The following is a 14,046-nucleotide window of genomic DNA, read 5'->3' as shown; positions in this document are numbered from 1 at the left end:
CAGTTCTAGAAGGAACTTTGTAGGATGATCCACCTGCTTTCCTTGGTGTCACCACCATCATTCCTGTCTTTGTTCCTGCTCACCTCGTGGGGTTTGCATTCCCTGTGGATTTTCTAAATTAAATTAGATTTGTTAACATTTTGTCTGAAAGTTTTACTCAGCTGATCCCAAATACTAATCCACAGCTTAGCCTTTAAATTAAACCCTTAATTGACCCCCATATCCTCAACCCTAATCTAACCCCTTTCCACATGCACTGACCACCAACTCCCCACCCATATGAAATCCTTTAATATAAATCTCTATAATTCCTATTCTTATATATTTATCAGTTCACAATGAACCCGTTTTAGAACTTTACTTCTCCCCCTTCATTAACCTTTAAAATCAAGAGGAACTGTAAGGGACAGGATAATTATATATAATACCTACAGTGCAGAACATGTGAAGGTAAACGACTTCTTTCACTCACACATGGGCAGTAATGTTAATGTATTATTATATTATATTCAAAACATATTATTTTGTTCCTTTTTAGATCCATCAGCTCCAAATGTGACGGTAACCCGACTCACACTGGTCTGTGCAACGGCCCCAGCACCAATCACCATGGACCTCACCGGTAGGTGAACGTTGTACTAATACTGAGTTGGCCTCCTTCAGCTTTTCATGGGATGGATTTCACAAACGCTCCTCTGAGATTCTGCTTTATGTTGATATCATGAATTGCACAATTTTTGCACATTCGGGATGTAACGCTTCCCTAAGACCCCATCCCAAAAGGATTCATTTCAATATAAATCAAAAACTGGTCCACCATCTGTGTGCCTGAGCAAGATTTATCAGACCAGACTTCATTTTTCCAGTGTTGGTGATACTCCTTTGCAGGACTGTCCAACTTCATTCCTCCAGGGCTTGCGTACACACATTTGTTTAGCATTTCTGTAACAGGCAGCAGAAATATGTGGGTCATTAATTGGTAATGTGAACACCATGGCCTGTATGTGGCCATTAGGGACTGGAATTGGGCAGCCATTTTCTAGACCAGGGTACCTCCAGATGTTGCTAAGGGTTGCTTGAGCAATGAGCAATTTGTACTTCTTGGCAAGTTTAACAGATTCCAATTATTTTTTGATTATCTGTAGGGGTGGCAGCTTTCCCAATGGCCAGCAATGTAAGAGGAATTCTTATCATACTGATATACTGTGAGCTGTGGATAAAGAATTTATATAAGGGGTTCCCTGATGACATGAACGTTATTCCAAGAGTTTCCCCATACTAAAAAGGTTGTTAGACACTGATCTAAAGAGACTGGTGTATATGAAAATCCCAGGTGATCAGCAGTAATATAAACAATCAAACCACCATGTCTAGCCACATCAATAATGCCATGATCAAATTCACATTTCCTCTGAATCTGGTGTTTCATGTGAGTAATAATTGAAGGTTCAGATCTGTACCTGCATGAGTTTATGTATTAAGCGTCTACCATATGACTTATTTTGATAAATCAATGAATATTCCAATATACAGACATTCCTAATATCTGCTCAATGAGTGCAGATTTCCTTATAATAATATCTCCACCATACTCATACGAACTTGCAATGCACCTTCATCAAATCGCATCTTCTATAATTTTAATAAAATTGAAATAATTAATGATAATGTGGGGTGAATGACACGTTTTTGTACAGTATCTTCTTGTTGGCCCTTTATACAGCTCTCTTTGCCTTGATACATCATTTTCTTTGAGACTTTATTTTTATAGAAAGTATGGATTCTGTTTTAATTCCTGGTTAATATTTACAGAGGATCTGCAGAAACTTAAGAAGACAACGTTTGTCTTAAAAGAAGGAGTGGAGTACAGAGTCAAAATCAGCTTTAAAGTAAGTTGTTATCAAGAAATGTAGTTTTCACTTTGATCTTGTGTCACCCACAGAAATATAAGAAACTAATGACATATTCTGTGCTTTACAGGTATCCAAAGAGATAGTGTCAGGGCTCAAATATGTGCAACACACATACAGGGCCGGAATGAAAGGTAAGTCCAAAGGGGTTGGGAGGGTCTTAATGCTATTACTGGAAAACAAAAATATAAAAAGTAAATTATTCTGCTTTTATGGGGTCATACAAATAAACTGAAAGTGAAAAACCCATACTATGCAAGATATCCTTGTATGGATAAGCATATGTGCTCCCTTCAATCAAATATTAATGGAGGTCTAATGAATACAAAAAAATGTAAAAAGAATACTGAACAAGAAAACAATATGCTACATTCTGATTGTATTGGTATACCCTAGGTCACATACTCCAATAGGCACTGGGTTGGGTGTTTAGGCTCCCAAACTTTGCAAAAATCACAACTTCTGTATAAATGTGTATGGCATAAAAGGAGTTTGGAGTGACTAAGTGAATATTTGTGTTCTACAACTTACACAACTTACACATGCAACATATGTGTAATAGGCCTGGGCACACAAATCACAACCAACTCCAGGGAACACTTCAACAGACTTTATTTCGTAATCCAGGTACAGGCCGAGGTCAAAGACAATAGATCAATCAGATAAGGGAGGTACAAAAGGATGAGGCAGAAGACGTAGTCAGGGACAATCCAAAGTCAGGGCAGGCAGAGCTCATGTAAGGTCAATAATCAGATACGCTGCTGGTAATAAGTCTGAGCTGATGACAAGATACAGGGGAGAACAACAGAGGTCAAAATGGTAAACCAACACAAACAACGCACCCAAGCACACTTTAACACAGAGGCTATATTGGGCAAGGGTGTTAATGACAGGGTTTCATTAAATGGGCAGAGTGCCCGATCACATTGTGCCACCTGGCGCCATTGGATAGGAGGAAACATACTGAATAAATAATCCCCTGCGGCCAAATCAAATTCAAACTATACATGCCTTGCCCGTGGGGGGTACAAGAGGCACACATAGTAGCGCACACCCCTTCTACAGCAGGACCCCTGGGCCATGCTGTACTGTGCACACCCGCAGGAATGCTGAGGGCACGTGCAGTACTGTGCAGGTCTGCAGGGATTTTGGGGATGCCGTTCAGTAGTTCAACCGGGATGGAACCCTCCGCCAGTGAGAAAACATATGCTGCAAGCAAAGCGGTGGCAGCCCCGGACGCTCTGTCTGCTGCAGCGCTCTCCTTCACGCTGCCCGCAATCCCTGGGGTCGCCGCGGGTGAGGACAACACGGGATAAGTACCTTACAATATGCATAAAACATATAATGGCAGAGATCTGGGAGTTGGAGACAGTTAGATGCTTCTCAGCCCTCTGTCCTCAAGAAGTCCATCTAAGGTCACGTTTGGCACTTTGGTTTCAAACTCCAAACCAGCTCTGGGATTTTTAGTTTACAATTTCCCCTTATTGTACTGGGGATAGAAATACATTCTGGAAGTTTTTGTTGCTCTGTTGACATATTTATGTTATTCATGGTTATTCCTTACAGTCGCCAAAGCCACATTTATGGTGGGAAGCTACGGACCACGAGTGGAAGAGTATGAGTTTCTGACCCCTTTAGAAGAAGCCCCTAAAGGATTGATATCACGAGGAACCTACCACAACAAGTCCTTCTTCACCGATGATGACAATCATAATCACCTAACTTGGGAGTGGAATCTAGCCATTCAAAAGGGATGGGATGATGCTAGCTAAAGTCTCACATTACCCACAAGTGTCCACAATGTGCATTATTCCCACAGCTTTTGTTTGGAATCAACCCCATTGTTTTTGTATTGTAACTCCCACCATGCTCTGTTAGCTTCCAGCTCTGGAGACATATACAGCTACCCTACTTGGTTCTTTTGGAGATAAATGGATCACTGCAAAATGTATTTGTTTCTTCTAGGTCAGTGTTTCTTTAACTTTTTACCATGGAGGAACCCTTAAAATATCTTTCAGGTCTTAGGGAACCCCTTTTATAATTATTATAGTCACAGCTCACAGGATATTAGTGTGGTGGTCAGTGGGAAGAATTCCTCTTACATGAAGAATGTCATCCTTACAGATACCCAAAAAGGCCATTGATGCCACTTAAACCTGGGAGCCATAAATTGCTTATTGCTCAAGGAACCCCCAAGGAACCCTGGTTAAACAACGCTGATCTAGGGGGATCCTCTGACCAAGTTAATTGAATATAAAGAGTTTAGTTACGTATATTGATATAAATGTGCAATCACTTGGAAACAAAGTGTTGGCAGCACAGTGAAACATATTTTTTAGGTTTAGAATCTGAACAAATATTTGTATTAATATGTAAACATTTGCCATTGGGCAGGGTCATGATGCAGACATGATATTAAATCCCTCTCGTGGTTTATCTAAGTATATGTGCAATCACTGTCCAGTGAAAGCATCAAACCAGACAATTCTCGGGATGGGGCAGAGGGGTCGGAAAGATCTCTTGGCTGCCTGCAGCTCATTCAAAACCCCAAACTGAAATCTTGGTTAACATTAAATTTATGTGCATATAGGAAAAGGCAAACAGAAAAAAATCCCTGCAAAGACATCTACAGGTGACTTTTACATGTGATTACTTTATTTAGTTAGAAAATGTGCTACAAATGGCAAACATATGCCTAAACCTGACCTTCTCTCAAGAGCTTTTCATAAAAATGCTGTAAATTGTAACGTCTGTGCTAAAATCTAATGCAATAATAAAATTCTATTTGTTTATTGCCTCTCTGTTCACTTCTCTGTTGCCTAAATGAGAATATTTGCCTTTTAGGTTTCAAATGTCTTTTTGTGTGTTTAACAAACACTATTCACGTATTCAAAAGAGGGGGAAAGGAGGGGTTTGAGGCAACAAGTATAAAAAAAGGGGAAAACAATATATTGTAACAGTCACAGCTTAAACAATGCATACAAGTCACAAAGCACGTTCAGTTGTGGGTACACATAATATGATACATCAAGGGATAATCAGTTCTGAATGTCAATGCACCATGTAGTGCCAACGCGTTTCACAGAAAGGCGGTTTTCCTTCTTCAGGGAAGGTGTGTGTTCACATAGACTTCTTACTGTTATCTGGAGAATAGAGAGTGGTAGTGTGACAGCGATGACCTTCTTTGAATGTCTCTGTGTTTAACAAGCTTAAAGCTTTGTGAAGCGTCAGAAGTGATAATGAAATGTTCAATTCATACAAATTACAAAGACAAATTTTAACATGTAATGGCAAAGTGTTCTTTGCGTGGAACAAAACGAAACATGTATGACCTTGATTTTCCCTAGGGAGCCAAGTAAAAAAATTGAAATGATTATTTTTTGGCCCTTGAATGGGAATTGAACTTTTGGTAACTTCTTTTGACCTTCTGCAAAGTTCTCAGATAAGGAAATCCCTCCCAATGTATCCAGCTCCATTCACGGAAAGCCATGTAGGGATCCAGCAACCAGTAGGCTTTGTCCCCTCTGGTCATTTGTTATCTTGTAGAGTAAAACATTTGAGGACAGGTGTTCAGTTCTCAGAGTTTTGAGATCCTCGTCACCACTTCTCTGTAAAATGAGTCATTTCTGAAGGGAGCGGGCAACAGCCAGCCACCACCAGGCACAATGGACAGAAGAACGACGTTCCATGCTATGTTGGTCCTAATTCTGGCCAGTTTATTGAGGACTTCCATATGTACTGATGAAGGAAACAGCACTTCTATTGAAGGTAAGTGATATGTGGTTTTGTCAGTTGGGTTTTTATTTTTTTATATGTGATAAAACGAGGCCTGGGTCAGTGGGCCATGTGCTCTCCACCAATCAAATCCTAAGCCCCAAAAGGAACAGCCCAAGCTTCCAATGCAATCAGCCATGTGACGGGTTCCCTACTGGATGCCATCAAATGGATTAACTGGGAAAGTTTTGTGAGGCTGAGGTTGAGTTTTCAAGCACATTCAAATATTTGAAAAGCTGGGGGACCTATTTTTTTTCATCCATGGAGCTCTGAGCTTTTATCCATAGTTTTGTTCTCAGTGGAGAACACTGAGTGGGGCTACAGAGGCAACAAGAGTTTACACATAAGGAAAAAGACTTGCCAGAGATGCCCTAAAATTTTTGTTCAGTTAAGCCTAACTTTCCATAGGAAGTATTCTTCATGGGCAGTGAAGGTATGTAGGGCTGGGAACAAAGCCCATGAATGGTGGGAACCCATCATAATGGGCAGCGCAGTTTTATAGACCAAAGGTCTCAGTACGGGAATGGTGGGAACCCATCATAATGGGCACAGCAGATGTACAGACCTGGGAACTCAGCTCAAATATGCAGGAACCCCTTATAATGGGAACATCAGGTGTATAGACCAGTGGTCTTGGTGCAGAAATGGTGGAAACTCAAATAATGAGCACAGAAGGTGTAGAGCCCTGGGAACTCAGCTCAAGTATACAGGAACTTCATATTATGGGCACAGCGGGTGTATAGACCAATCATTGTGGTACAGGAATGGTGGATACTTATATAATAGGCACAGCACATGTACAGACCTGGAAACTCAGTTTAAGTATGAAGGAACCCCATATATTGGGCACAGGACTGGTATAACCTTACTGATCTCAGTGCAGGAATAATGGAAATGGTGGGCATAGAGGGTGCTCATACCCAGGGACTCAATAAAGATCCAACTAATCATCCCTTAATAAAACTTGTGATGAGAGAAATTTACCTATAGCTAAGCCCCATTTGCAAGAGACTTGTAGTCTTGTACTAACAATCAGGACTTAAATGCCCACAGGATGGTGTTTGAGGAAGCAGGTATGACTAGAATGGGCCAGCAGTAAGAAGAAAAAGGGTCTGGTCCAAAACACAAAGCGAGATATGGGTCTCAGGCAGCCAGGTGGGCAATGGAAGGTCAGATGGAAACAAAGTCAGCAACAGGTCACCAGTCAGTGAAATTATGCCCAAGGCAGCCAAGGAACTTGCTGGCGCCACTTGTAAATGTGAATGAGCCAATCAGGGATCAGGAAGTGGGCCATCTATAGAAACCAGATGAACCCTATAGAGTCATATAGTGGCAAGTCCCTTGTTGTGCCTTCATCCCACTACCCAAAGATAGCCAGGGAGTAATTCCCCCTCCTCCCAGGGCCATGACATGCCAGGTGGCCAATGTTAAGCAGTTGTTTGACTCATTGCTGAGATGCTTACAATTTGTTTTTTGAGTTGCTTCTGTGATGTTTCAATAATTTTGGTCATTCACGTTCAAATACAAAAGCCCAAATGCTTGTATGCCCTCCTTGGCAGCTACCAAAAACAAAAATGATACCTTTGGGCAGACTGACCCTTAAAATCCCAACTTTTTATTCACCTCGTTTACCCCCTTGATTACTCCCCTTCCCCCTAGAGTTCTTCCCCTGATACTTTTTGTAGGTCCCAAGATGCACTGGGTCTTCTTCATCATTGGATCTTCTGACTGCGGTCCTAGTAATGTAAAGGGAGGTGTCTGCATGATGATGTCAAGGCTGCACCATCACAATATGGGGCGTCATTCACCCCGAAGACTGGGGGCATCTAGTGGTGGATTTGATTTACTGCAAGGGTTTGAGGAGGTGACTGTTGTAGCTTTTGTTTTTTTTTGTGTTTTTTTTAAATCAATAGATTTTTATTGGATGTTTTCAAAGTAGAAGAATAAACAAATAAAACAAAAAAAATGAAGAGATCAACAAGGAATTTGCTGTATAAATTTACAGAATTTCGTATACAAGTAAAGCAATGCATTGATATGGAAAAGTAGAAAAATTATGCAAATGATGTAACAAAAAGTAGTAGCACCAAAAATTAAATAAAGAGAAGAATTCAATTCTTTGTCTTTTTGTGCTTTTAACAATACTTAGGAAAACAAATGATGACATTCTAAAACTTTTACAAATCTCAAGCAAAATTATTTTAACCTCTTTCAGATAAAACAGGTTGTCATTTATCTGATATAATTCATTCCACGGATTCACATAAAAGTCTGACATTATTCACCTATATCAGTGTATCTGCGTGTTTGTTTTTACTCTGTAAGACAACAGCTGTCCCAATTCACATCGGGAGTGTCAGGTGCGGAGAAAGAGATCCCCAGTCCCTGGTGATAGAGGGAAATTATTATAATCACTCCTCATTAAATCAGACAGAAAATTGGCTTCCCGAGGGGGGGAGATGTGGTATTGGGTTGGGGGGGGGGGGGCAGGTGGCATCTCCTCTGGGTCTCATTACTGCACTTTGTTAATGTAACAAGTGAATATTCTGCAGTTTGCCAGGAAAAACCTCCCAGGGCCCAGCTGGCCAATTTCCCATAGAGAGTTGCAGATGAAACACAAACTTCCCTGCTGGAGGATTTCATCTCCTTAAAAACTTTCCATCAGTTGAGGACTGCCAGGCCGGGATTATTCACCCTTCCGAGCCGAAGATTCATTCTTTTAAAAAAAATCATTATATTATATTTGGGGTCTTTGGGGATGAAAAATAAAATGAAAAAAATATAAAAAGTTTATAGAAAGAGCTCACACACATCTGGAGACCAGGTGAATGATGTGTGAATGAGCCCTACGTGCGGGTGAAATGTACTGAAAGTAAAGAAACAAACAAATATCTGTTCAATGAATGCAAGAACTTTCCGTGCTTTCTTCATAAGCTGCATTGAAATCTCAAGCAAAGTTGTCAGTGGAGTAAAGTACTCTGCAGAGTACAGAACACCTCCCTCACTGTTATGGAGATGAGGAAGCGGAGAGAGGTGTTCTGTAGTCCTAACATGCTGAGGTGACAACACAGCTCCTCTATAGACACAATATTGCCACCCTAGGACACTCTGATAGGATTACTTGATGAAATTAATGTCTCAAAATAGAAAACTAATGCAGCCACCATATCTAAGGACTGGTACAAAGATTTAATGTATGCTGCATTCCTTTTCTTGGAGTTACAGGTGCAGTTATAATTAAAGTGGACCTGTCAGTCATTTTAAAATGTCTTCCTGGATGAATTCCTTGCTCATTATCCTTGAGCCAATGACTATGGCTCGGCTGGAATGATGTTGTCAGTCTGGTGCAGGCAGGAGGGGGCATTTCTTCAGTCCCCCCCCCCCCCATTGTGATCAGACTGAAACATTGTAACTTTATAGCAAGTCACAAGGTGACAACTTCTAGGAAACTCTTCCAGGCCTTGATACCTCTAGGTTCATAATCCTGAGCGAAAAATAGGGTTGTTCCAAATGGAAAAAAATGTAAGTAAGAGGCCCGAGGATCTCAATGCCATTTCAAAGGGTCCGATTCAATAAAGCTCTCCAAGCCCGGAGAAGATAGACTGTCATGGGAGAATCTGGGGGATCCCGCAAATCTGGAATAGATCTGGTCCAGGATTGGCAAATAATTGCCGAATCACCCAGGTTCACCCATATAGTTTGCTGGATCACCCAGGTTCACCCCTATAGTTTATAATTTCCAACCTTAGGGAACATTAATAAATCAGGCTCTTGTGTTTATATTACTCAGCAGCATTAAGCAAAAAGGATGAATGAGAAATGATATCATATTTGGAGTTCCCTTTACTGGCTAATATGAAATTTTCTATCTTTTTATGCAATTACAAAAAATATGGATGGCAAAGCAATTAAGAATATGAAAGTCATAGTAATCAGGCCCAGTGTGTCCCAAAAGATTTCTTTATTTTACAATGGGTGATGAGGAGTGTCTGGATGAAGGGATGCCATTATTTTATATTAATATCCAATAAAAGTGATATCGTCTGTCTTGCAGTTCCAGAAAGAAAAGCTTTAATATTATCCGATGTGCCTTCCGCCAAAGCCTTCATCGATTCTACTGACATTGCCGTGGTCGGCTTTTTCACAGTAAGTCACTGTAAGATATTTTAGAGCAATGATATCAGACAACATATAACGTATACAAAAAAAGTATATGGTGTACAGGAAAAATATATAATGGTTTTGGGACAGTTTCAATTTTTGAGTCTATCTAGATTTAATTTGAGATATGTATAAAATAAAGATTTAAAACATGTAATAGGATTCATAGAATGCTCCTAGGCTGGCTTTGTCTCATTGAAACTTCACACTGTACCATCTGGTAAGGGGCAGTTAGTATTGGTATGTGCCAGTTGTCTCAGCACAGCTAAATATAAGTAGGGCACCATCTGCTGGTTTGAGTCAGTATTACATAGTATTTATACACAATGTTTCAGATTTGCATGATTAAAAAACGTTGATGTATTTTTTTTAAGCCCTGTCCATAATAAATACCATATATACTTGAAAATATAAGTATTATAAAGCATAATAAATACTGTATATACTTGAGGATTTTTTAACCAGAAAATGCCTTGGGGGTTTCACCACTAGATGGTGCTGTGCTTTCATGTTACATTTAAAACAAATGCTTGCCATCTGAGACATTGGGCCTGATTTATTAAAGTTCCATTCCAGGTTTGCTGGATCACCCAACTTCACTGATGAAAGTGTATCCTCTCCAGCCTTGGAGAGCTTTAATAAATCGTGCCCAGTTTATTACAGACTTTACATGAAGACACAGTGCCATCTACTGGTGACTGACAGTAATGCACAAACAATCATTTACTAGCAAGTGACCCTTTATAATTAGCTCAAACCTACAAAATATTTTAACATATAAAAAGAGAAAAAAGGTATACAGACTGAGCCCATGTGATTTTAATTTCTTCGCCTTTTATTTAAGTGTTTGAAAATAACCCACCATGTATGTATTTTTCACATTTATTGGCTTTTTTATTGATTAATGTTTTGAATGCCACAATTTGTGCCCTAGGTTTATACTCGAGTCAGTGTAGGTTTCCCTTTTTTTATATGAGCTCATGTTATATTTGAATCGGTTTATATTTGAGTATGTATAGTAACATATACAAATAAGTATATGATTTTATCACGAACAACTGTTTAAAGCCTTGGAAATGGTTTCTGATCAAAGCAAGGTTTTATGGTGTATCTTTTATTGTTGGATGTATCATTCACAGGATTTAGATGAACCAGAAATAGAATACTTTGAAACCCTGGTAAAAAATCACCCTGAGTGGGATTTTGGCACCAGCACCACCCCAGCGGTCCTAAAACACTTCAAGATAAGGAGCAACACGGTCACCATCTTCCGCAAGGTAGGTCCCCTGTTTACATGGTACAAGTGAGGTGATATCTGCTGAGGGTCCTTCTGTTAAAGTCGTAAATCTCTATAAAATATAAAGATTTTCATATTTTTTTACATTTTTTACTAATATTTGATGTTTCTGTTAATATACACTTTCTTGGGGCCATTTCACCCAGCTAATACCCACAATTTGTAAATATTCCACATTGGATTTAATTAGAAAAATTAATGACTCATCATTAAAAATCAATCCAACATTTTTTAAATGAATCTAGTGTAAAACTATGTACATTTGGTGGTGAATCCTGGGTGAAAACATTTATAAACTCATCTTTTTAATGTTGTCATATTTTAAGTTCACAGTTGCCAGCTCACCTCTCAAGGGCACATTAAATGTTGTACTATAGGTGGTGAGGGGTGGGTAGTGCCCATGTGCATTCTTTACCCCATATTGTATTTTTTCCTATGGTTCCAGGTGCATACTTAGGAGCTGGGTGATGCGGGGAAAGTAGGATATGGCCCCTAAAGATTTTGGCTGTACAGAATCAGTATCACATTGATGACTCTGACAATATCTTTGATTTACTTGGAGAATTGCTGAGCATAAATGAAGCCCCCTTAGGTCATTCAGGTTGCAAATGTTTCCTCAGAGTAATTTTGCATTTTAAAAAATTGTATTTGGTAAATTCCAGGCTGACAACTGGAGGGATGATTTGGTGGTGAAAGAAAATGAAGGGATCAACACAGCCAAAATGTACCGGTTCCTGAGCATCAATGAGCTGAGGCTTGTGGCAGATTACAACCCCATGGTAAGATCACATTCCACATTTCTGAACTAGTCCAGGGGATTACAGAGGCCATGGATGAATGTTGCCTAGATCTGCACGTTATTACAAATGTTGATTCATTATTATAATGTTCAATGTAAGTTCATTTTCCTGTTACTTTCATATTCCTAATTGTTTCTTTTCCATATTTTTGTAATTGCTTCCAAATAAAAAATGTTGATGTTAGCCAGTAGAGGGAGCTCTATATCTGATAATCTCATTCATCCTTTTTCGTTAACAGCTGATAAGAGGCAAACATTTTGGTGGACGTGTCGCTGATTTAGGCAAATCCCTATATCTGACATTTTGGTTCTAATTGAAATAAATCACCCTGTTATGCAAGCTAATTTCTGTTTATTTTCTGTACACAGTATAGGAAAGGTTAGACACTAGGTGACCCAAGGTGTCAGGTGGAATAAAGTGGAAGTATAAAAGCCACAGATCATACACAGAAGGAAAGGTCAGCTGGAGCAATGATTCCCAACCACTGTGCCGCAGCACATTAGCGTGTCATGAGAGATCATCAGGTGTACCTTCGGAAATTAGCCATCTTCAGTTACTAAATTATTTACTTCAAATAATTTTCCTTTGTTTATCTATGCCAGCAACATATAGTGACAGGCAGAACAATGAAATACTCTTCCACTAGATGGCAGCAGGTAGCTAGGTAACCTGTGCATGTGACATTTTTGTTGGGTGGTGTGCTGTTGGATTTATCTAATGCAAAATATGGGCTGTGACTCAAGAAAGCTTGGGAAACTCTAAGCTAGAGAGATAATTTAAGAATTTCATAGAATCAGAGAGCATGTTGGGAGGTTAGAGGTCATGTAAAGGGGATAAGTCTACCAGTTATAGTGTTCATAGAGTTCATGGTTAGGAGGTCAGGTACAGGTTGGTGCAAGCAGCATGCATGGGACGGCCAAATGGTAACAAGTTCAGCAACAGAAGATTGAGAAGAAATGCACATACAATCATTTGGTACCATTATATCATTAAGGGCAATGCGGCCATGTTCACATGTAACTCATATACAGGGACTGGCCATTAGGAGGTCAGAGGGTGCAGGGTCAGGCAGTGTCAAGGCAAATTTACAAGGCAAGACTGAAAGTGCAGAAATATGAGTGCATGTTGTAGAATTACCTGCACTTTCCACTAAAACACCTATCACTAACTGCTGGAGAACTGCAGATGTGCAACATATCTTTTATAGGTAAATACATTTTCCCAAGAGGTCATCATAGAAATCAGAGTTCCAATTCATCCAAAAGTCATTCAGTAGGGTTGAGGTTAGGGCTCTGTGCAGGACACTCGAGTTCCTCCACACCAAACTGGTGACCCCATGTCTTTATGGAGCTGGCTTTGTACCCCGGGGCACAGTCATGACATGGCAGGGGTTGGGAGGAGGAATCAGCAAACACAGAGGACACAGGAGATAAAGTCTTGGAAGGTTCAATTATGTTTTCTTATACTTATTTTTATACCCTACATCTGCTATCCAACATCTATCTTCAGACCCTGATGAAGTGTAGGGAAGAGCTTTGACCCCCTGAAACATGTTGGTTATAGATTCAATTTATTTGTAAATGTGCTTCTCTGGATTTACTCTGGATGTGTTATTTCAATTCTTCAGTCCATCTCCTTCTTCTGTTCTGTTTCTCATTATCTTCCCTATAACTGACAAGCCAAGAATGTTCTGGTTTATTTGTATTTGCTTCTTCTTTTCATTATCAGACATCAATTGGGATTATCGCCTGCAAGGTTCAGATCCACCTGTTATTTTTCACCGACAAAGATGTATACCCTATGAGATTTTCTCTCCGGGGTCTATTAAAGCAGTGAATCTAACATTCACTGAAACATTTCCTGGTGGAGAATCAATTACTGCCATTGAAACATATGGACCCAGAAAACCTCCACCAGGGAATGTTTCAGTGAATTCCAGGTCCCCTGCTTTATAAATAGACCCCTCAGTGTTTTTCAATCCTAATTGATTACAATTGATTTACATGGATCCTTGTGTGTTTCCATCGCCAATCTCTTTTATGGTTGGAAAAGGAAAACTTTGGTTTGTTAAGGTTACAGCGTGCAGCTGACTCACCTTGCCACC

At 39.7% G+C, this 14,046-nt stretch overlaps 2 protein-coding genes across 2 annotated transcripts in view; both read left to right on the top strand.

The window, feature by feature from the left end:
* The window catches only part of ARHGDIB (Rho GDP dissociation inhibitor beta), a 12,757-nt gene extending 8,050 nt beyond the window's left edge, over positions 1 to 4,707 (top strand). The window contains exons 3-6 of the mRNA XM_072420408.1: positions 539 to 622; positions 1,813 to 1,889; positions 1,981 to 2,044; positions 3,477 to 4,707. Coding sequence (XP_072276509.1) covers positions 539 to 622; positions 1,813 to 1,889; positions 1,981 to 2,044; positions 3,477 to 3,682 — 431 coding nt within the window. The 3' untranslated portion in view covers positions 3,683 to 4,707. The remainder of the gene's footprint in view (positions 1 to 538; positions 623 to 1,812; positions 1,890 to 1,980; positions 2,045 to 3,476) is intronic.
* A 723-nt stretch (positions 4,708 to 5,430) lies between these two features.
* Positions 5,431 to 13,778, top strand: ERP27 (endoplasmic reticulum protein 27). Its single transcript, XM_072421192.1, has 5 exons — positions 5,431 to 5,678; positions 9,739 to 9,830; positions 10,985 to 11,122; positions 11,805 to 11,921; positions 13,671 to 13,778. The coding sequence occupies exons 1-5, from the start codon at positions 5,576 to 5,578 to the stop codon at positions 13,776 to 13,778; spliced, it is 558 nt and encodes a 185-aa protein (XP_072277293.1). The 5' UTR covers positions 5,431 to 5,575.
* The last annotated feature ends 268 nt before the right edge of the window (positions 13,779 to 14,046 follow it).

The sequence above is a fragment of the Pyxicephalus adspersus genome, chromosome 8 (assembly GCF_032062135.1).
Source record: "Pyxicephalus adspersus chromosome 8, UCB_Pads_2.0, whole genome shotgun sequence".
NCBI lineage: Eukaryota > Metazoa > Chordata > Amphibia > Anura > Pyxicephalidae > Pyxicephalus > Pyxicephalus adspersus.
The sequence above is the reverse complement of the archived record's forward strand: the minus strand, read 5'-3'. Positions and strand labels throughout refer to the sequence as shown.